Genomic DNA, 24,268 nt, shown 5'->3' on the forward strand with positions numbered 1-24,268 from the left:
AAATTAATATTGCACATCGATCTTTACCTAAGATGAATGCTTGTGTCAAGTTTAAAGATTAATGGTAAAAAAAAAAATGAGGAAGTAGCTTTCCTGGGTTTTTGGCAATAATATATTGTTACCATGGCAACAATATTTCTGACACAGACAAAAACAATGTGTCTGACACATCTCTACCTCAAAACCAATGTGTGAGCCAAATTTCCTGAGAATTGGTTGAAAGCTGGTGAAGTAGTTTGAACTGCAAGATATTTACCCAATTTTCAACCATACATTGTTACCATGGCAACATGATTTCCACCACATGCAAAAAATATGTCTTGCATATCTTTACCTAAAGAAGTAGCTCAAAACGCAAGATTTTTAGCTTATTTTTGCCATAATACTGACTTACCCTCGCGACATAATTTCTCAAACATGTGGAAAATGTGTCTTGTACATGTACATCTTTACCCTAAAGAGCAATGTGTGTTCCAAATTTCATGAGAATTGATAAAAATTAAAGGAGTAGTCTGAAGCGCAAGATTTGTAATGGACCAACTGAATGCTGATTCTTACCCCCTTCAAACTTTGTTTGGCGGGGGTATATAAGAATCAGCGGTACATTTTGGATGGTACGTCGGGTGCTAGTTGTGCAACAGTACGAATGTTTCAACATTCCAGGGGCCGCGGAAGCGGGGGGGGGGGGGGGGGGTGGATTCAGCCCCCCCTTTATCCAAAACCATGTACAAAAACGTAAAAATAACCATACGATTGTGATTTTTTGCATGGTCAGCCCCCCCCCCCACTTTGAAAACCGTTCCGCGGCCCCTGCATTCAACCTCCAATTTGCTCGCGTACAAACAAGCTAAGTACATGTAAATGTAGGCGTTGTACAATATGAGTTTGAGATAAGTACAAAAATAATGAACTTGAAGATTTAAGAATCTCAGAGTCTTACCTTTTGACAAACAGATAAAATGGCAGAGAGTCTATCCAAACACAATTGGTGCTTGCCCACATGCATAGCTAACTCGGCATGGATCAAACGAAATGAAAAAGGCACTATAGAACCTGTGGAGAAGATACAGATATCAAACCATCAAAAGATAACACAAAATCTTTGATTGCTTTGCAACTAATGGGTGTTCCATAAATGACTTTAATAACGCACGACTGGTGAACTTTTTTTGCCCCAACGGATCCGTCTACAGCTGACTTTATCACCTGAGATCATGTTCCAGTCGTGCGTATAGAGTCATTCGTAACCTACAAACAGCTTTGTGAAACAGGCATCAGGAAAGCCTAAGGCTGTGTTTATGCGACCTCAAGCCAGAATGATTTGAGTCATGATTCAAAACACGAACATGAATCACAATTTAGACGATCTTCATTCTAATGCTGTTTCTCCTAGGATTTGGGCCGATCCAGTGCGCATCACTAGTGCGCAATTTGACAGAGGAAGGTCAACTTTTTGCATGTGTATCAGCTCTCGAAAATAAATCATTTGCTTCCAGAATTCAGTCTATTATACCTCATTTTGTTTACTTCTATTCATCTTGTCGGTTTATCAAAAATGGTGTTCGGAAGTGAACTTCAGCGTATTGACACTGTTGACAAAAAAAAACTTGACAAAAATTGAGATCATTGCCTGTCCAGATCATTACTAGAACTTGAAGTTGAAGACATCACAAGAAAAAAAAGCAGTGGACGATGCAATGACCAACACAGAACATGAAGTTAACTGCATGTGACAAGAAATGTATGCATAGCACATGTACAAACACTGAGCATAGCCTGTGCCTTGAGATTGGCAAGAGTCAAACCACAGTAGCCCAACACAGTGACGTCATAGAATCATGATTCAAATCACTATTGTGTTTATACGACCTTTTTCGTTTGTGATTCTACAGAAACGTCTTTCCAAACACCTTTTTTCTGTGTTTCATGTTTGTGATTTGAAAGGCGTTTATTTTCACTTTTGACTAAACGCAATAATGATTTGAATCATGATTCTAGGGTAAAAAAGTGGCGCATAAACGCACCTTAAAAGAGCTTTGGAAAGTTACTTTAAAGAACCACAAACAATGCTTGAAGGGTGCGACTCAAGGGGATAGCTAACTGGCTCAAAGACTTGTTGGTGAATAGTGGCTATCGGGGGGGGGGGGGGGGGGGGTGTTTCACAAAGACTTAAAGTCACACTTAAATTCCCAGCCTCTGACGGTATAAAAGACATCACCGCATTGGTCAAATCATGCTAAGAGGCCAGGCGCTCCTCAATGCCCTGTCCGCAGAGGATTGTTCTATTGTTACTGGAGGTGCTGAGCATGGTCACAGCACCCCCAGTAACCATATATAGATAATCCTCTGTGGCTAGGTCCATGGCGCTACTGCGTATTTATCAATGTTAGAAATCATTTGTGATTCTACAGAAACGTCTTTCCAAACGCCTTTTTTCTGTGTTTCATGTTTGTGATTTGAAAGGCGTTTATTTTCACTTTTGACTAAACGCAATAATGATTTGAATCATGATTCTAGGGTAAAAAAGTGGCGCATAAACGCACCCTAAAAGAGCTTTGGAAAGTTACTTTAAAGAACCACAAACAATGCTTGAAGGGTGCGACTAAAGGGGATAGCTAACTGGCTCAAAGACTTGTTGGTGAATAGTGGCTATCGGGGAGGGGGGGGGGGGGGGTTTCACAAAGACTTAAAGTCACACTTAAATTCCCAGCCTCTGATGGTATAAAAGACATCACCGCATTGGTCAAATCATGCTAAGAGGCCAGGCGCTCCTAAATGCCCTGTCCGCAGAGGATTGTTCTATTGTTACTGGAGGTGCTGAGCATGGTCACAGCACCCCCAGTAACAATTTATACATGTAGATAACCCTCTGTGTCTAGGTCCATGGCGCTACTGGGTATTCATCAATGTTAGAAATCATGTGCGTGTCAGCATTTGAGCGTGACTTTAAGTCACACTTAACACTTTGTGAGACTCCCCCCCCCCTGGTTGCTTAACACATCATGGGGATATCTTCACAATTTAGAATAAAATCCCCTCATTTGCAAGTTCTAAATGTGCACTTTTGATTGGTTACAATTGAGTTTGATTTGGGGATTTGCATTTGATTGCAACAGTGGGTGAGAAATATCTCATCTTGTTCCAGAGATGTTATATCCCAACTTATTATTTTGTCATATTATACTAAAAGAAATCATGTTTACTTATTTTATCCTCAAGAATGTAACAAAATCATCTGCTAGCTGCTGATTTACTTCATAATATCAATTATTGCTGCAACTTAATAATACAAGGGGAACCTTTTTACACACTTGTATGAAACTATAAATTACGATTTCATTCAGTAAAATAAAAAGGGAAAGTGGAGATATGACATAATCAGCACACCTTAATGCGCATGATGACATGCATGAGACTTTCCCGCAAAATATTGCAAAAATTTAAAATTCAACGACTTTGTTGATCTCCGTCTGATTTCGATAAAATTTTGCAGTGTTACATTAATTAATTTATAGTTATTTTTTAAAGACTGGAGTACCCTTCAATGGGCCTCAATCAATGCTTTCTGAAAGTCACCTTGTCTACCGGGGTAGAGGTCTGGGTAGTAGCCATAGAATAGATCAGGTTTATCCATTGTACCAAACGCATCTAATTCTTGTTCTGCTGCGGTGAACTGCTGTAGCTTTATCAACACTGAAATCCTGGTAAACCATACCTACATGTATAGATGGGAGAAGGAGAGAGAGACGGGGTGGGGAGGGGGCGGGCGAAAGAAAAGGAAGGAGGGAGGGAGGGAGTAGAAGGGAGAAAAAATGAGGGAGGAAGAGAGTAGAAAGAAAAGGAGAAAGAGAGAGAAAGAAAAAAGGAAGGGAGGAGAGAGAGGGAGAAAGAAAAGGTAGGAGGGGGGGGGGGGGACCAGAGAGTGATAAAAGGAGAGACAGACAGACAGGATTGGAGAAAAGGGGGAGGGGAAAGAGAGAGAGTGAGGGGTCGGTACAAGATGTCAAAAGGTGTTATTGTACATACTATCATCTAATTTGTCAATAAAATCAAATACATGACTTGTTTAACCCTTTGCCCATGGGAATCGCCATTTTCACATTGAACAAATAAAAAAAAAATCACTTGATTTCCAATTACAAAAATTGTGTAGCTTCATAGGGGAAAATATGTACATATGTACAACATCCCTTACATTGAAGGCCCATTTTATTATACTTATACATGTATGTACACTGTACAATGTGAATTTGTGAAAGTGAAACATTTTTAATTGAGAAAAATTATCCATGTTGGTGATTTTCAAGGGATTAGGGTTTGAATTCATTCAATTTTTCACAGCTTTTGGTTTGTATATTGTGTCAGACCAATGACTATCATGGAAATTATTAGTAATTTACTCATTTAATTTAAATGATATCATTGGGACACAAAATCATGGAACCTGGATATTGTGTACTATGAAAAAAAAATACATGTATTTATAAGAATTTTGTTTCAGAAAAGAGTCCATCTGTTCATCTGGTGAAAAGGAGTTTGACAACAATGGAACTTTCATTTTTAAAAATTAATATACCCATGGCTGCTATATACATGTAATTCTTTCTATTTCCTCTCAATATTCACAAACTATAAAAAAAAAAACAAAAAAAAAAATGGTGTATGTTTGTGGAAAGAGGGATTTGACAAAAATGATATTTTCATTCTATATCAATATATAGGGAATATTTTTGGGGTATTACATCACAATTTTCTCTGCAAAATTCCACATACAATCATGTAGGACTGTACATATAGAATTTGATAGTTTGTGGGCGCATCGTGGTCTAGTGGTTCTGACTCTCGCCTTCTATCCAGAGGGTCGTGGGTTCGAATCCTAGCCATGGCGTGTTTTCCTTCAGCAAGAAATTTATCCACAATGTGCTGCACTTGACCCAGGTGAGGTGAATGGGTACCCAGCAGGATTAATTCCTTGAATGCACGAGCACTGAAAGGCAGCTTGCGCTAAAGCCGGGGTAATATTAATAACAATGCGCCTCGGAATAGATGCTTCTAAATAGATGGCGCAATACCTATTATTATTATAGTTGAGAGCTTTTCTCTTATGACCAAATATGGTAATCTATTGACTGGCAAAATTATTCCCCGATACACAATGTACATGTACATGTACTTGTAGCTGATATATGATTAAATAGCAAACGCCCATCTTTTGATATTATTCCCACGATGATGAAACAAACATGTTTACCTTGAAAAGTATCTCTTGATTATTGGAATTTAAAACAAATCTCTTGATATTTCCATACATGTTCATATTATGATTGTAATTTTTAAACAAAAAATTCCATGTGTTCATCTTTCCCTATTTAGTGATATTTGTGTGAAGAGGAATTTTACAACAATGGAAATTTCATTTTTTTGTCAATATACCCCTATTGACAGACAATACATGACTGCTATATAATTGACATATTCATACTTTCTAAAGATATCGTTCCCATGATGGTAAAGGTTGTTCATTTAACTACATATCTTTTGTTGCACATAGATGAAAATATGAAGAAAAAAAAAATTGTTGAAAAATTCAATACAGCCCATATTAACATGTTAAAGAAATTTTGTTTCATATCAAAAGAATCGATCTGGGCGATTTTGTAAAATAAAATAATCAACCTTTTTTGTACATCCGACCCCCATTTTTCTAAAGTTTTACTTCACTTTATCAACTGACCAAGTCATGATCTTTTGAGAGCATTACAGACTGTCAAAAGAACCAGAAATCTTCAGACACAGAAATGTTCATGAAGATCCCATAAACAAGAGGTCGGACGTACATATTTTATAAAATTGCCCCTCTGGTATCTTTCCCTATTTAGTAATACATGTATTTGTGTGAAAAGAAATGGAAAAAAATTGAACTTTCATTTTTTATCGATTATATACCTATTGACATAGACATTATATGGCTGCTATATAATTGACATATTCACATCTTTCTTTAATATTGTTCCCATGATGATAAAGTCTACATATGATTTAAAGGGGAATGAAACCTTTGGAACAAGTAGGCTTGTGTCGAAACAGAAAAATCAAAGAATAAGAACAAAGAAAGATTGAGAAAAATCTGACAAATAATGAGAAAGTTATGAGCATTTGAATATTGCGATCACTATTGCTGTGGAGATCCTCCTATTGGCAATGCGACAATGATGTGTGATGTCACATGTGATCAACTTTCCCTTCGATGGACTATAAAATACCCCCAAATGTCTCTTTTTGCTTTTTCTTAATATGGTGATACAAACTCTTTATCCATGATGTATTCTTTAAAAATCTGTATTACATGCCCTCCTGTAGAAAGATTATATGCTCTACTGATAGATGTGAAAAAAGAGGCACTTTACTATTAGTGAAATATATACTCTAGTAATGGGGAGAGTTGTTCACAAGTGACATCACACATCTTTGTCGCATTTCCAATGTGAGGATCTCCATAGCATCAGTGATCGCAATATTCAAATGCTCATAACTTTCTCATTATTTGTCCGATTTTTCTCAAACTTTTGTTGATCTGTTTCTTTGATTTTTCTGTTTTCACACAAGCTACATGTATCTTGTTCCAAAGATTTCATTCTCCTTAAAAGAAAACTTTGAAAATTTTGTATGTTTGTGTTAATAGGAATTAGACAAAAAATGATATTTCAATATATCAAATATACAGGGACTATTTTTTGGGTATTACATGTACATATTATGTTCATGTAAATATTAAGACAGTAAAGTATTTAATAGTTGAGAGCTTTTCTCTTATTACCAAATATGGTAAACCTATTCACTGGCACAATTATTCCCTGATACACATAGCTGATATATGATAAAATTGTTAACGCCCATCTTTTTATATTATTCCCACGATGATGAAACAAACATGTTAACCTTGAAAAGTATCTCTTGATTATTGGAATTTAAATTACACCTCTTGATATTTCTATACATGTTCATATTATGAGAGATTATTTTTTTAAACAAAAAATTCCATGTGTTCATCTTTCCCAATTTAGTGATATTCGTGTGAAGAGGAATTTTAAAACAATGGAACTTTCATTTTTTGTCAATATACCCCTATTGACATAGACAATACATGACTGTTAATATTAATTGACATATTCACACTTCTCTCACGATATCTTTTTACCTTGAGCTCGGAAAGTAACCCTTGATTTTTGTAATTTGTTTTTTCTATTTCCTCTCAATATTCACATGTCTATATTAAAGTAAGGTCCGAGAATTTTGTATGTTTGCATGAAGAGGAATTAGACAATGAAATTTTCATTTTTATCAATATGCAGGGAATAATTTTCTTGGTATTACGTCACAATTTGCTCAAAAAAAGTCTTTGGTGTAGCAAAATCCTACATGTACACTGTACATAGGAAAGTAGAGAATTTAATACTAGTTGAGAATTTTTCTCTTATGACCAAATTTGGTAATCTTAAATTTGATTGGTACAATTATGCCCTGATACACATACCGTAGCTGATAGATGATAAAATTGTTAACGCCCATCTTTCGATATTGTTCCCACGATGATGAAACAAACAAGTTTACCTTGAGCTTGACAAACTCTCTTGATTATTGGAATTTAAATTACACCTCTTGATATTTCTATACATGTTCATATTATGAGAGATTATTTTTTTAAACAAAAAATTCCATGTGTTCATCTTTCCCAATTTAGTGATATTCGTGTGAAGAGGAATTTTAAAACAATGGAACTTTCATTTTTTGTCAATATACCCCTATTGACATAGACAATACATGACTGTTAATATTAATTGACATATTCACACTTCTCTCACGATATCTTTTTACCTTGAGCTCGGAAAGTAACCCTTGATTTTTGTAATTTGTTTTTTCTATTTCCTCTCAATATTCACATGTCTATATTAAAGTAAGGTCCGAGAATTTTGTATGTTTGCATGAAGAGGAATTAGACAATGAAATTTTCATTTTTATCAATATGCAGGGAATAATTTTCTTGGTATTACGTCACAATTTGCTCAAAAAAAGTCTTTGGTGTAGCAAAATCCTACATGTACACTGTACATAGGAAAGTAGAGAATTTAATACTAGTTGAGAATTTTTCTCTTATGACCAAATTTGGTAATCTTAAATTTGATTGGTACAATTATGCCCTGATACACATACCGTAGCTGATAGATGATAAAATTGTTAACGCCCATCTTTCGATATTGTTCCCACGATGGCGAAACAAACAAGTTTACCTTGAGCTTGACAAACTCTCTTGATTATTGGAATTTAAATTACACCTCTTGATATTTCTATACATGTTCATATTATGAGAGATTATTTTTTTAAACAAAAAATTTCATCTGTTCATCTTTCCCTATTTGGTGATATTTGTGCGAAGAGGAAGTTTACAATAATGGAACTTTCATTTTTTTTATCAATATATCCCTATTGACATAGACAATACATGACTGCTATACATGTATAATTGACATATTCACACTTTCTAAAGATATCGTTCCCACGATGATCTATGGGAAGCATTTCATCAACAATATGCCATATGACAAGTTCTCAGATCTGCTTTACTTTCAATGGTTTTGATTGGCTAGGAAACACAATTTTCTGACTGTGACTGACTAATGGTAACCAACTCATGATTAAAACCTCCTAGTGCTGATAATCTTCACAAGATTTCTCCCTCAAGAACTATTGTAAAATATACTCCCCCTGATAATGAAATGTTTGAATTCAAACAATTTGATTAAAAAAAAAATAATATACAAATATATCAGGCTTTGAGATAGTATAGTATACAAACATACAATGACACTCGAGGATCTGGCTAAAACTATTCGCATCAATGGAACATCATATAGTACTATTCTCCCGAGGGCCATCGGCCCGAGGGAGAATAGTACTTTGTGATGTTCCTGAGTGCAAATAGTTTTAGCCAGATCCGAGAATGGGTCATTGTATATTTGTTTTATATCCCTTCCACTCATATATATTCTTCATACGATATTCTTCGTTGATACCCAACTTTTACAGCAAAACGATTTTTAATAAGTCGATGATGGAACAATCGTTGAGAAGTTGAGAAAACAATAAGCCTTGCCGTATTGATCGTTTGTTCAGCGAGCGCACCTGGTTAGTGCAGCTCGCCGAAAGTTTCCCGTGGCATGCAGTAGATAGTACCGTTGGGCTGAGCAGCGCTCTGCTCGCATCGCGCCGCACAGCTCGCGAATCGAGTAGGGGGCGGGGACAAAAAACGTATAGTTCACTTTTTCCCTAGGGAAAAAATGGACTATGCGTGACGTCAGCAAGGAAAATCAACTATTTCATGGCAAACGTTTTTCGTAGTAAAACTATTCTTTTTCTCCTTGTGTACACTCTCAATACAACAATCTTAAGTAAGGGATATAATAGGAATTATTTTTCCGAGGTTGGACTGGCAATTACCATAGTTACATTTATAATTCCCACTATGCTTTTGAAAGAAATGCCCGATATACATGTATTTGTTTTACATCCCTCTGTAACTTGTGGACTTAGTCCTTGCTGATGTTTAACCAATATAGACCAAATCTAACGTTGCCGGACCTAGTCCTACTCTAGGCAAGTCGAGCTAATGCTACACAGTTCCTGGGTAGGCTTCTACCTGACTGCACTTAACGAGAGGTCCGCTGCACTGCGTTGGCCGTTGCTGCAGTTCAAAATGTGAATACAAGCAGGTTAATTATATGCTTTAAAGTATAGGATCTTGACTCACCTTGTTTATATAGGTATGTTTATTCCAAATTCAAGGATCCTGTATGAATGACCGTCAGAATTATATTTTCTGAATTGTAGTCTAGACTCAATTAATTCCAGACTGTTTTTTAAATTGACGGTACCCTAATTTGAGCAAGCCGCGCCGGGAGCTTGCATTTGACTTAATTTAGTTTTTGTGGATGATCGATCTGGGTCAAGTTAGCGAGCATGCGCAGTTCCAACGTTGAGAGAAAATATGAGCATGCGCAGTTCTGCCCATGAAAGTATATCAAAAAATATACAGAGCTACAAGAAAAATATGCAGAGCTAATTGCAGCGATGTGTTTTCCTATTGAAATTATACTTTGTCACATGATCAAGAATTGACCAATCGTTTATCTAGAATACTCATGAATATTCATAAGAGGGATATAATTATATAATATTGACTGGCCTTGAGGGGAACATCAAATATATTGCCAGCAAAAGAATCATATTGGCTAGAGTCTTTAGACGAGGGCAATATGGGTCTTTTAAGGGCAATATGTTTGATGTTCCAGAAAGAAGAGCCAGTCAATATTTCTATTATCATCCAAATCAGATATCTAGAGCAAAAATAATGATAATGGTGATATTTCTTTTAAGAATAGAGTTCTATTGTGTCATGTTAATATCAGGGTCTAGGCTCTGCACTTTACCATTATCACGTAGTTGGAAGCGCCCAGATCAAGCGTTGTCTTAATTATGACGTGTATTGTTGGTGCGCGGATCATTATGAAGCGTATCTCTTCATACGCATCCTCAAAGGCTATATTGCATTGAGACCGAGGAAAATACAAACAATATACCTATTCTTCCCAATATTCATCAAATGTAGGGCAATACGGTTTTGTAAATGACCAGCTCAGATGTCTGATACAGGTGATAATAGCTTATTACACTTCTCTTCATCTTTCCATTTGATGTTGTCAGGGAGAGGAATTTGATAACAAAGAAACTCAAAAACAATGTTGCCAATTTGAATGATTTGTAAGTGGTTGACCTACAAGCCTGGGCGTGTCGCGGTTTAGTGTTTCTGACTTTCGCCTTTCAAACCGAGGGTCGTGGGTTCGAATCCTAGCCATGGTGTGTTTTCCTTCAGCAAGAAATTTATCCACAATGTGCTGCACTCAACCCAGGTGAGGTAAATGGGTACCGGCAGGAAATAATTCCTCAAAAAGCTGTGTGCACCTGAACCAGTAGCCTAGCTTAGCTGGGTAATAATAATAGCAGGGCCCGCTGGGAGAACAGTTTTCGGAACTGAAGTGGCTACCCTGGGTAAATACAGTGTACACCGTTATTATTATCATTATTATAAGCCTCTCATTATAATGAACGTTTCTGGTGCATCTATAAATCAATGGCACATAACACATGTGATGTAGCGTTACCGCTCCTCGCCTACTGTATTATTCTTGAATTCATGTGTTCGAATCCCACCATGGCATAGTGTTATTTGGCAAGGCATTAATCCCCACTCATACCCACTCCCCATCCAGGAAATAAATGGGTACATGAAAGCCTATAGTATGAGTCTTTGAACTTTTGTTGGAATGGAGAAAGTTATAATGTACATTAAGTGCGGGCACGGAGCATCCGATGACCAGGGCAATAATAAAGCACTTAGAAATGTATGTAAAGTCTGAAGCGTTATATAAATGTAAAGTATTATTACCATCATAATTATTATCATATATATATATAACATTATTAAGATGATGACTATTATTAATATTATTATTAATGACACCTCATACTTGGGGATGATCTCACCTGCATTAGATGAGGGGTGTGTCTCGAAGGCATCCCAGCTTGACCTTTTCCCTGACCTCCAGAGGTTAATAGTAGACCTGTTAGTTCAACTGCAGCACGCAGACACCCCGCATCCTGGTCATAATCAAAACAGTAATCAGTATCAACATTCTCAATTATATTCATAATGCATTTTTTTTTCATTGACCGGATCAATTGCAACTCTAAAACCTGTCTAAACTTTTACTAATTATTTTGTTAAATTTAACAGTAATGATGAAATCATAATTTACAATTCATGCAAAAACATAAATGATTGTTCTGAAGCCTACAGTATTTGGCTTGGCAGAAAGTTTCAGATAAATCATAGTGTATGTCAAATGACAGTGTATAATTAAAGAGTTGCAAAATAAAATTATTTGTCCAAGGTTGGACTGGCATTACTAATGTTCTCGAGGGGTGAATCACCCGAGGGAGAAATATTCATTTTGCTAGAACAACCGAGGATTAATAATTCCCACTATATTTTCAAAATAAAGGCCTGGTATATTTGTTTTATATCCTAAATTTAATAAGGTAGAACAATAGATCTTGATAATCTAGTTTTTGTACTTGCTGTTCATCTTTTTTAAAAATCTGAAACAAAATATAGATAACGCAACGCGCTGACTGTCCTACTTTTCCTGACGTCATGTGCTCAGCAGAGCGCGAGTCTGTGTCTGCACCATCCCTTCATGGGACTTGTCCGGTAGAGTCAACTCGCTGACTGCTGCACCCGAGAGAGTGCATGATCTATGTCAATGATAGAACAGTGTACTATTCCATCATTGACGTCACGGAATAGTAAATTTTCTTCAGTGGGCGTTTCATTTTCAACATCATCGCAAAATAGTGAGGGGGTTAAATCAGCCTCCCAGTTTTATTAGGGTTAATACTGTGTTAATTGTGTAGAAGTGTTCAGAATATAATACTCACCAATAACCTCTTTAGTCCATGTTCATCTCTCGTGACTTGATTCACAGTGAGCATGGATCTCTTTGACGATTCCTGTTCACCCATGTATCTCTGAACAAGCTCTTTGATTGGATCACCCTGTTCAAGCAAATTTTCAATTATTTAGTTTTAATATTTGGACAAAGTGTATTCAGTATCTTACTTCTTGGGGGGGGGGGTGGGGGCACTCAAATTATATTTTGATGGGGGTGTGCCTCACGAAACCCTGAAATAGGGGTCTAAGGAACTGTCTACATGTACAAGGGTAAAATCCGGGGTCTTGGGAACTACATGTAAATATATATACCGGGCAGTGTGAAAAACAGGGTCTACAGAACGGGATCGCGGTACAGTGGGTACGGTGCACGCTAGCGCTGTGCATGTAATATGGGGACTCCAGCGGTGCATGGAGCTGCTAGCGGCAACTTAGGAGGGAGTTGTGAATGCTTGTGTGCAGCTCTTGCATGCGGTGCTCGCACTGGACAATTTTAGCAGGGCTGGGGAACTGAGATTTTTTGTAACAGCGGTATTGCGAGCGGGGTGGATTTTGAAGGAAACTTTTGTAATTCGGATTATCTAGAGAACTGAAAAATTAGGTCTGAAAAAGGGGGTCATCAGAGCGGCACGTCCCCGTACCACCATATGTTAGTAGTCTGCTATGCAGACTCTGAATGGCTCGTGAAGTGGGATCTGCAGCTGGTTTGCGAAGCAAACCAGCCTGAAAGGGCGAGCGAAGCGAGCCATTTCAGAGCCTCCAGTAGACCTAGTCTGCTATGCAGACTCCTTGAATCAGCTGTGATACACACACTGCAGATGTGGGTCTACAGTTGTAGACTAATATGTTAGTGCCCCTCCCCCCCGAGGACTTCTCCTAATAGTTTTTTTCTAAATTGATTCAGAGCCCTAGAATTAATTAGAGAAAAGGACACTACACAAGTTGTTACTAGTTACTCTTCACATTATCAGTATTATTTATGTTCAACATTTTAAAAACATGTTGAAATAACAATAATCAACAAAGTTTTGAATTGGCAATGCTGTACATGTAATGTATGTCTTCCCATAAAAAAATTGCAAACTTTTATTTGAATATTCTTCATCAATTACTATTTATTTCAGATACACAAAGTTGAAAATCAGGATTAACACAATATAAAACTGTTGCCTTTTAAAGGAATTAAAGATAAAATGACTTGAAATTAATAATCAATTGTCCAGAAAAGACAGTGCGTCTTAACAGAGAGAAACTAATCCTATATGTAAGTTGACCTCAACCAATCTTCTACACAGTGCAAGTTTTTTTTTTTTAAAGAATCCTACCGAATATATTCAAATCCAGCAGTGATAAGTTTGAAAAAAATAAAGCCCCTGTTCCACTATGCTGCCGTACTTTGGCAAAGGAAGCAAGTTACATATCATTTGTTGTAAATGTGAGTTCGTCATTTGCATAGGCATCAATGCAATTTAACAGCATATTTTCTTCAATATCTTTCCATATAACAATCAATTTCCCCCCAAATTTTGCCTGAACATGCAACATACAAAGGGTGTTTCAGAAGCACCAATAAATCTAATTTGACTGATGTGTCACTTGCTTCCTTTTGCCAAAGTTGGGCAGTATGCCTACGAAAAAAACCTTCAGATCGGGTAGGATCAGAAGGAAAATGAACCACTTTACCGGGAGTTAGTGAAAAATAATTTGGAGTAAAACAACTTTTCCAAAAGAACGAGTCTGCATGCCGCTGTTACTGTTAGTACGCCAGGAAAGACTTGATTATTCTCATCTCATGACTGCGCACCGTGTTGCTTAAATGCTTTTTCCGCTTCCCCCACCATTCAAAATGGGCGTTTTCTGATCGGGAAGACCGGCATGAAAGTGTGAACATGTTCAAATTTTTAGCGGAACACGCCAATCTGAATAACATGACCGCTTGTACCCTGTCTTCACGTTATTACGCTGCTCCTGATTTCAACAGATTCATATCCCGCTCTCCTGATTGGGATGGATCGGGGTTTCAGATCGTGAAAGTGGAATGGCCCATGAATATCAAAGTGACGAATATAACAGACACTTTTTGTAGACCTTTAGGGTTATTTTTATCGTAAATGTTGAGTACGGCAGATGAAACCTAGTAATCCCTATAATTTTGTGGGGAATTTTATTTAGTATGAATCCGATTGAATTTTGAATATGAAAATACATTCCACTGAGTTCTTGATGAGTAATAAGGGGGAGCATTTCATGGATTATGTTATTAAAGTAGATATTTGCAATTGCTACAATCTTCACATCTTATTGGCTGAGAACATTGGTCAGTGAGTATCACCGACAAAACTTTTCATGAAATGCTCCAGTTCTTACCTGTGGCTCTTCAACAATTATACCAGGCATAGTAAGCTGATCCCTGATCACGTATTCTGATCCTTGCTGAGCGATACTACGATTCTCCAAGATCCTTTGAGTGGCTTCTGATGGTATCCATGCATCGTGCCGACGATCACTCTCACTGGTTCGGAGTGCTTCCACAAATGGATCATCATCTTCTTGGGATGTGGTGGACTGAAACGGCACGTGTGGCCTGACATGGTTGGGATTGACAAGACCAGATGGAGCACTGAAGGATGATACAAGGGGTGGAGGAACCCCCAGCGAATCTGTTGAGTCAGTGACAGTATCTTCTTGGGAAGTGTGTGATAGTGGTGGTGTAGTGCTGGATTCATAAGGAGATCCCAACTGCGTATCAGGAATGGTATTATTATCTTCGGCACCAAAGCTTGTGCCAGCATCAATTAAGACCTGATCAGGAACAGTCTCTGGAGGTTTTCCTCCAGCAGCAGGAACATCCTTGACACCTTGGTCTGACATGGCTGCAGCACTGTGTATACCTTCTTCCATCACCATTGCCTCGGTCTCAGGACTCTCAAGGGAGATTGTCGTCTCAAGTCTTCCCTTCACAGATTCTATTTCTCCATCCGCCATCAGGTCATTCTTTGCTTCAAAGCTCTCATTCCCCTGATCAATGCTTTGATCATCTTTGTCCTCCTCTGACAAAAGGTTTGTTGAATCCATGCTCATTGTGTCCATATTACTCCCACTCCCCATCTTAGCATCTTCTTCAGTGAGCAGATTTGTGGAGTCAATGCTCACCGTCTCGCTGTTATTTCCAGCTATATCTACCATATTCGTTGGGACTACATCCGATAAGCCTAGAGGATCCTTCATAAACTCCCCACCTTCTGGTGACACCGGTGTCGCTCCAATGGATGAGGGTGGTGTTGAAAACAAGTCGTTCTCATCTCCGTGCGCACTGGCAAATGAATCAAAGAAGCTTCCAGAGCTCTGAGTCAAGCCCTGGTCTTTAGCAAAGAAGCTTGCTACTGATGGCTGCGTGTCCTTTACAACTGGTTCCTGCAGAGCAGGTTTGTTCTGACCCATTCCTTCCTCTTCATTTCCTCTTGTTTTATCATTAGATTGTTCCATATTGATTTGAGGTGTACAAGTAGGATGCTCCATGAAGGGACTCTCTACAGGAAAACTTGGTGAGGAGGGCTTGTTTGCTTCACTTTGAAAGAAAAGGCTTGCATCAAAAGGCTTGGGATCTGACAACAAATAAAAAAAAAATATGTATGACTATTAAAACTTAGATTTAATCATAAAAAGGAAATTATGAAATACACTATTAACACAAAAAGCAGTAGATAGTATTTCAAATTCCATATTCAACAAAGCACCTTGACAAAGACCTTTATCAGACTGCTCAACATGTACATTTCTTTGATTAAGGTTTTTGACTATTAAATATCAGAACAATATTTCATTTTTCTCAACTTCAACTTCCAACATGATGTTTGATTTGATCATCTAAGCCCCATGCTGAACTTTTTCATGTTCTAAATTTACTTCACACACATGATTATTTCTACTTTGTTCAAGTACATTAAAATACAATTTTGCTCTGTTAAGTAACAACTTTCTCAGAATAGACTAGTACTGTACATGACTTCTGGGATGGGGTCACAGCTGCTGAGCACCACGACACTCATCAAGTGCTATGTAATCTACTACATTGCATTATCCATTTTTGCCAACTAGTAGGATTTTTAATATCAATCATATTTTATACTAATTATGAATTGAAAATTACTAATATTGCCCTTATTCAAAGAGCTCCTAGAATTATGTTTTTTGTCTTAGTATTCTTTGTAGCTCACTTACATATATACATGTAGCAATCGCATTTGAAAAAATATCAATCTACATGAATAAATTCAAAATCAATTTCTTATGCAATTTAGTCTCGAATATCTATGTATATTTTTGCATTTCGACATTTCGCCTTACTTGACTTTTTTGGCAAAATTTCTTGCACAACCTTTTTGAAGAGTAATCATGCGACAGTATGAAAGTGAAAATAGTCATGCATGTATCCAATATTATTGACTTTGTACACAGAATCCAGATCTTTATTGAGTCATCATCAGTCTAACAGGCGTCTAGAAATAGGTGCAAAGCATGGTATCAGTACATGTATGCCTGACTTTTCTGAAAAATGGTTTTGAAGTAAGAGACAGTGAGCGGTACAGTCAAAAGATTACGCGTGGATGAAAATATTGAAGGGGGTGGGTTACTATCCCCCTCCCTCACCAGCCGTTTTAGGTTTAAATCGGTTCTCCTCCTGTTGTAATCTTTGAAGATTCTGCATTAAAGCAAAATCTGACTGTCAAGCATCTGAGCCATACCTGTTTTTGAAACATCGTCTTGTGCAGTTTTCTCAGTCCCAGCCATTTTATCATCCAAGTTTGCTCGATCATCAACTGTAGTCTTGCTGCATTTGCTATATTATTAGAAGAAATTAATGTTAAAGCAATGTCGGTTTAAGAAAGCCTAGATTTGTAAAATAATTTTGATCTATAAATTGTTCTTCAAAAAGGCATTTTGTAACATCGCTAATCGGATGTACGTCATCACAAGGCGGTTCAAGGGTCAGACCTATTGTATTTGCTTTTGTTGACAAACGGATCGAGGGATCTACACGAGATCGGTCTGGTAAGAAACCTTCAATTTTTAACATTTTTATTGACCAGTTTTTTTAAACCTTCCTACGCATTAGGCGTAGCCGTAGGAAGGTGTAAAAATAAATAAAATCACCACCATTTACATGATTTTTATCTTAAAAGATGGATTTCCTAGGGAAATCCATCTTTGTTTGGCAGTCTCTTATTATCATGATTATAGCCTAGTTATAATATATGGCCGGTGGTTCGAGGCTCCATAGAGCTCTAAAGAAGTATATATGTCAAAATATTAAAAAATATCAGACATGGAGTCCTCAAGGCTAACACCAATCCCCAGCCACGCACAGATGCAGTTATTCTAGATCTAAAAAAAGTAACAATAACATTTCCTTTTTTTTTAGGGTCACCAGCATGTGTCATCAGGAGTTAGCAAGGCATACCAACTCCTCGCCGTAATGAAAAGAACCTTCACTCAACTCACAAGGACAACTCTGCCTCTGCTCTTCAAAACCCTAAGACCCCACCTTGAATATGGGAGTGTCCTCTGGCACAACAGATACAAAGAAGATGCAAGGAGGATTGAAAGGGTCCAAAGAAGGGCAACCAAGCTGGTTAGAGAGCTGAAGAACGTCCCATATAAAGACAGACTTACAAAATTGAACTTGTACTCCCTGCTGTACAGGAGAAGGGGAGACATGATCTTCGTGCACCAGCAGTAGAGGCACACGGCCAATACGGGAGACTGTCTCCCATGAGAGAGATTATCTCCAATATCAGAGACTTTTGTAAAGAATTTGGGTATCCAATTTCAGACAGTCTCCAGTTTGGGAGACCAATTTTCTTTGTTTATATTTGCTGCAAAAGGATTACCTTGGCGGCATATAAAAATGTGATAAGCAGATTCCTCATGAAAAATTACCCCTTTTCACCATCTAGGCCCTACTTTAAAAATTCACTGTCTACTAGTCTATTGTTTTTATGAGGACTTTTGTTGTCATCCACACACAAATGGGCTTCCGACCTCCGAGACAAATTTTGGGTGGAAAAAATGATGCTTTTGTTGGTGTTGTTTCTTTTGTTCTTTGCAAAGCAAGTCTCCAATGTGGGAGATTGTCTCCCTTATTGGAGTCTCCCAATATTGGCCATGCACCTCTACTGACCAGAGCTAGGACCTAGATCTTTTAGAAGTAGAAATCTTGGGGGTGAAAGTTTCAGGTTTTGGCTTCCTTTGTGTGGGTCTATGAGGTAGAAGTCCTGGCTTCGTATGAGAGTAACCTTACGTTAGTATTATGATTTTTACTCTCTGTTAGAAGCCGCCTGGCTAAGCCTAGGCTAAGGCTAAGCCAGACTCTGTGTCAAATGTCATTTCGGTAGACCTTGTCCTTGCCTTGGCTTCATCGAGGTACCGTAATTGCATAATTTATTTTTCCCCTTTTATTTTGAGTGCTATTGCGACCCCATTTTAAGCCATTTTGAAGAGTACCCTTGTACTTGTCTGCCTAGTTACACGGACGACTCCTGGGCTCCAGCCCGGTAAGGAGTAGACCAAAAGCTTCAGTCTCTGTAATTTGGTTGTTCCGCTGAACTACGTTGGCTCCACTCACCATACATAGACTGAAGGGGATGGGGCCCCGTACCTACAGCCAACGTATAGTGAACTAGCGTTTTATAGATCGCGATTTAAAACTGTTTTTTAAGCAAAATTGAAAGTTTCATGGTTTCCATTATCAGGGAAATATAAATAAATTAAGTAATTGCATACCTTGGGCCGGAGTTATTGAAAAAAATCCTCTGGATGATTGAGAAATCTGTCATCTAAGACATTTTCACCTGACCTGACCGTTTTTCTAGCAAGTTGCCATCTTGAATGACGTCATTATCGTTATTAACTTAATGTCTCGAATCGATATATCGCGATTATAACTAGTACTAGTACTAGTATAACTAGTATCGTTTATCTTCGGTTTCGTTTGCATATGGAGCAGATCGTATAATATCGAAAGCAATATCGATATCACATTCGTGATTGTTGACGTTCGTTTGTAAATATTTTATAGTTTGGCTGCCATTTTGACCATTTTTATCGTGTTCAACCCAATTAAACATCGGTAAAGTATATTTTTCATGCCTTTTTCATCTATATCGTTTAAAGTATTTAAATATTCGAATATCAAGGTCTAAAAGTTTGTTGTTTATACATCCTTAGATTGTAAATTCGATGTGTAAAATTACATCAAACTTTGGACTGTGAATTGACAAAAGGGAGGGAATGAGAACACATGCGAGCCCACACGTACACCCTACCGTCGGTAAATGGGGATTACAGTAAAATGTCAGAAATTGTTGAATAAATCCCCAGAAACGACGGTTATTCCTGTCTAGGTAAGGAGTAGACAGCTGGCAGCCGTCTGTTTCGAGGAGTTTTTTAACATTTTATTTTTTTTTAATTTCTCCTCATACACAGACGGCTCGCTAGCGTGCAGCCACCATTAGGGGACTTGCAATGCAAAATCCCCCCGTCGGGGCTCTTCAATTTTTGTCTTTAATGAGTAAAAATTTTGAAAATTCACGCGACCAAAATGCAAATTAATATTCCCTCTTGGCATCAATTGCCAAAAAACTGAGAAAAATCAAGTTAAAAGGAACAAAAACAGTGACTTACCTCGGCTGTCGCGCAAATTCACTTCCCCGTTTTATCCGATCTTAAGTACATAAACATATGGCCATTGAGTCCCCTGTACAGATCGCGCTAGAACTTCGGTCTCTGTATTTGGTGAGTGAAGCCAACGGAGTTCAGCTGAACAACCAACATAACACTTAACAGAGACCGAAGCTTTTGGTCTAGGTAAGGAGCTGCGCTGCGGGCGGGAGCGAGCTCCCTGGCCCTGGGCCGGGTTACCGGCAAGTGCCGCGGAGTGGTACGGTACCGGTACGTTAGGGTTAACTTAAGTTAGGCGTCCTTCACTCAGTTCAGTACAGTTTTGGGGAGTCATATTAAGTTACATGCGAGTGGGGTACGATAGATATAACTGTTACCATATTTGATTTGACTTACCAGCTCGTTTAAAGGGGTTATTTCAGTCTTTTAACGTTAATTATTACCGATTTAATTAGAATTTGGACCAAATCTCCGGATCTGCGTCGGGAGCAAGTATTGTTAACGTTCCAGCTATAGAATTGAATGCTGCCCTCTACCGGTACAACGTTCGCGTTAAAGGGGAATCCAGCCTTGGTCATAAAATGTTGTGTTGGAAAGAAGAAAATGAATAAAAAAGAACGGTGAAAGTTTGAAAGAAATCGGATAAGCAATAAGAAAGTTATGGCTGTTTTAAAATCGAGATCCCTATACTATGTAGATTTCAAATTGGCAAATGAGTAAGAAAATTATGACAAGGGGCAATGACAACTTTCTCATAGGCCATTGTACTTAATTATCAGGGATTTGCGGTTTTCTCCTAAGTACCCTTTCCCTTGGGGCAGTAATCTAAATATGACCCAGGTAGCATATTGTTTTATGTCCTCATGAAAGAAAATTACAATTTGAAGTATGACTTTTGAAAATAATGACATTTTAGCCATTTCGTGTATTTCAGTACATGGAAGAGTAGTCCTTGCCTTAAATCACTATGACATCATATATGCGGCCAATTTGAAGTCTCCATGGTATAGTGAATACCAATATTTACAGCTTTTAAATAATCATAGCTTTTTTATTGTTTGTCCAATATTATTCAAACTTTCACCTATCAGCTTGTCTGAATTTACTTTTTCCTCTAAAAACAAGTTTTCATTTGGGTTGGATTCCCCTTTAATACTTAGGCATCATATCACAGGCCTAATTCATTTCCCATAGACTCGTGTGTTAAAGTGGCACTTTAAAAAGCATTCTTAAAAAAATAAGGAGGAAATTCGAGGGTTAAATGTTTACTATCACTCGATAGGATAAATGTCTGACATTCCATATCTGACCAGAAAAGGGTACCTCGACCGGCTCATTTTAAAAATAAATCAGCATTTATGAAGACTACACCTGACGGGATCTCGACTCCACCGACAGGACCCGTAATTCTGGTACGGGTGTGGGAGGGGGCTCTTCTTCTTTGCCTGTCTCTCTTTCATTCATTTCAAATCAGTTTTTTCTATCTTATCACTTCTTGATCACATAAATCTCTCTCGCTGTTTACGGGTCAATATAACCCCAGAAAATATATCTTAGGCCACTGAGATATTGGAATTGTATAACTAATCTTTACAAAAAAATGCAGATTTTTTTGGTGCTTGGTACACTAGCTGAGAATTCAAAGTACCGAAAAACTTATTAAAACGTTATCCCCTCGTTTGTTAACAATTTTTTTTCGGCATTACTCCTATTTGTTTAAGATCAGTATGCTCGATCTGTAAATGAAAATCATAAGATCAGTATGCTCGATCTGTAATGAAAATCATATGATCATAAGTCAGAAAAAATTGGAACCAGTGGGATTCGAACCTGCCATCTACTGCTTTCCGGGCAGCGACTCAACCACCAGGCTATTCTGGTTCACGGCTAAGCCACGATGAACTGGAATTCAAATACCCTCGATCCTCTTCTTTCTGACTCATTAATATTCAAATACCGTCCGCCGTGGACAATAGATAGTAAATTAAGAGGCTTTTTTATAGGAGGAAATTATAATTTGTTAACAAATTTTCGGCATTACTCCTATTTGTTTAAGATCAGTATGCTCGATCTGTAAATGAAAATCATAAGATCAGTATGAAAATCATATGATCATAAGTCAGAAAAAATTGGAACCAGTGGGATTCGAACCTGCCATCTACTGCTTTCCGGGCAGCGACTCAACCACCAGGCTATTCTGGTTCACGGCTAAGCCACGATGAACTGGAATTCAAATACCCTCGATCCTCTTCTTTCTGACTCATTAATATTCATTAATATTCAAATGCCGAAAATTTGTTAACAAATTATAATTTCCTCCTATAAAAAGCCTCTTAATTTACTAGTTATCCCCTCGTGTTATAATGTTTTTATTTTATATAATATCTCATAGATCGTCGATCAACAAACTTGTCGTTTTCGGGAAGTAATCCCCCTATTGTTTGTTGATATCTTATACCTCAGTTATTTTTTGTTTCACATGTATTTATTTTTTTAATAGAAAAACAAGAATAACTGGATATGAGAAGTCAATTTTCACCAACTTGCCCCACTGCCTCCTTAAACTTATTGAAACTTATTGAAGCATGAAGGAAGCTGACAAAATTAGAAGATAGACCTGGAAGCTCGACTGCTAATTCAGCATTCTTCCAGTATTTGCGGTAAGGTAAGGTAAGGTAAGGTAAGAATGAATATAAAAGAAATTAAAAAATATAAATATAATGATACTAAATAAATTGTCACCCTAATTTTCTTACAGTGGGTGGCATAAATAGTCAATATCATGACGTATTGCCCATAAAAACAAGCAATGGAATGAATGTCATCATAGAGATATACACTAATAACTACTCTATAATCTCTATGGGTCAAATTCATCACTTGAGAGAGTAAAATGGCCCTAATTCTTCCGCCAGCAAAAATAGTTGGTAGTGATATATCTTTCCAATTTGGAAAAAGCAAGTTCAGTAGGTACCCTCCCTAGAATCAGTGTTAGATTGTCAATCATATTCATTCATTTTCGTCAATCAGCAATATCAAATTAAAAAATTTATTGAGAATGGGTTGGGTCGAATGAACATTTTTTGCCTGCCGGTTGTAATTTGATATGAAATTTTGATTTGATTGAAATTTTGCAAGAAAACGACAATTTTGTCGGATATTTCATGTCCCGCAAAACCTCGTCATCTAGGGCACGAGTGACGACATAAAATCACAGTGCTATGATGGTTGCAGGCTGAAGATAAAGAAATAGGCCTAAACCATAATATTTTCCACATCCTACAAGAAAAGCTCTCAATTTTTTTTTGTAACAAACCCAGGTCGTACCTGTATTCAGAGTCATTTCCCAACGTACATGTGTATTTGAAGAGCTCACTTGCAAAAGAAGTTAGGTCAATTTTTCATCAAATTTTATTTTTTGGTCTCAATATATAGATTTTTAGTAGCTATATACATGTAAGATGATACCAAAGAAAATTCCCATCAAAAAGTGAACTAAAATGGCAAAGAAAAATCACTTTTTTTCAAAAGGGGTTAGGTCCATTTCAGTTTGGTTGCAAAAGGGGTTAGGTCGATCCACACAGATTTTTTCATTGGAAAAGAATATTTTAAAAACTATGAAGACAGGTAGATATTTCTTGTTACACCCAATTTTACATTCTCATGGTAGGGTATCATGAAAATTTAGTTTCGCATAAGATAAAAAAAAACGATTTCCTTGGAGTGGACTCCCTTTTGCATGTTTTGCAACCAAATTCTTTTGAAGAGCTCATTTCTCAAAAGGGGTTAGTTCCATTTTTCATAAATCTTATTGTTTTCTGTCTCAAAACCTCTAAATTTTTAGTCGCTATGATGATACCAAAGAAAATTTGAAATTCACATGAAAACGTGAATAAAAGCGGCAAAGAAACATATATTTTGTAATAAAAAAGGTTATGGATTCATTTCAGTTTGCTTGCAAAAGGGGTTAGGTCCGCAATGATATTTAAAAAAAAACATATAGAAAAATTTGAAGACGTGCAG

General features: G+C 37.3%; 1 protein-coding gene across 2 annotated transcripts in view; it reads right to left on the reverse strand.

Annotated features, from left to right (window-relative positions):
* LOC129280812 (trafficking protein particle complex subunit 12-like) overlaps positions 1 to 20,799 on the reverse strand; it is a 35,281-nt gene extending 14,482 nt beyond the window's left edge. The window contains exons 1-7 of one of the 2 annotated variants that reach the window (XR_010296319.1): positions 20,642 to 20,782; positions 17,311 to 17,405; positions 14,933 to 16,170; positions 12,553 to 12,669; positions 11,599 to 11,712; positions 3,577 to 3,715; positions 941 to 1,053 (exon numbers count right to left, since the gene is read on the reverse strand). Coding sequence is in view for 1 of the 2 variants with exons in the window: in XM_054916819.2 (XP_054772794.2) it covers positions 941 to 1,053; positions 3,577 to 3,715; positions 11,599 to 11,712; positions 12,553 to 12,669; positions 14,933 to 16,170; positions 17,311 to 17,356 (1,767 nt within the window). In the remaining variant the exon portion in view is untranslated. Of the gene's footprint in view, positions 1 to 940; positions 1,054 to 3,576; positions 3,716 to 11,598; positions 11,713 to 12,552; positions 12,670 to 14,932; positions 16,171 to 17,310; positions 17,406 to 20,641 lie in introns of both variants that reach the window. The other variant, XM_054916819.2, reaches the window with a different exon arrangement.
* Positions 20,800 to 24,268: the final 3,469 nt, after the last annotated feature.

Source organism: Lytechinus pictus, chromosome 17 (assembly GCF_037042905.1).
Source record: "Lytechinus pictus isolate F3 Inbred chromosome 17, Lp3.0, whole genome shotgun sequence".
NCBI lineage: Eukaryota > Metazoa > Echinodermata > Echinoidea > Temnopleuroida > Toxopneustidae > Lytechinus > Lytechinus pictus.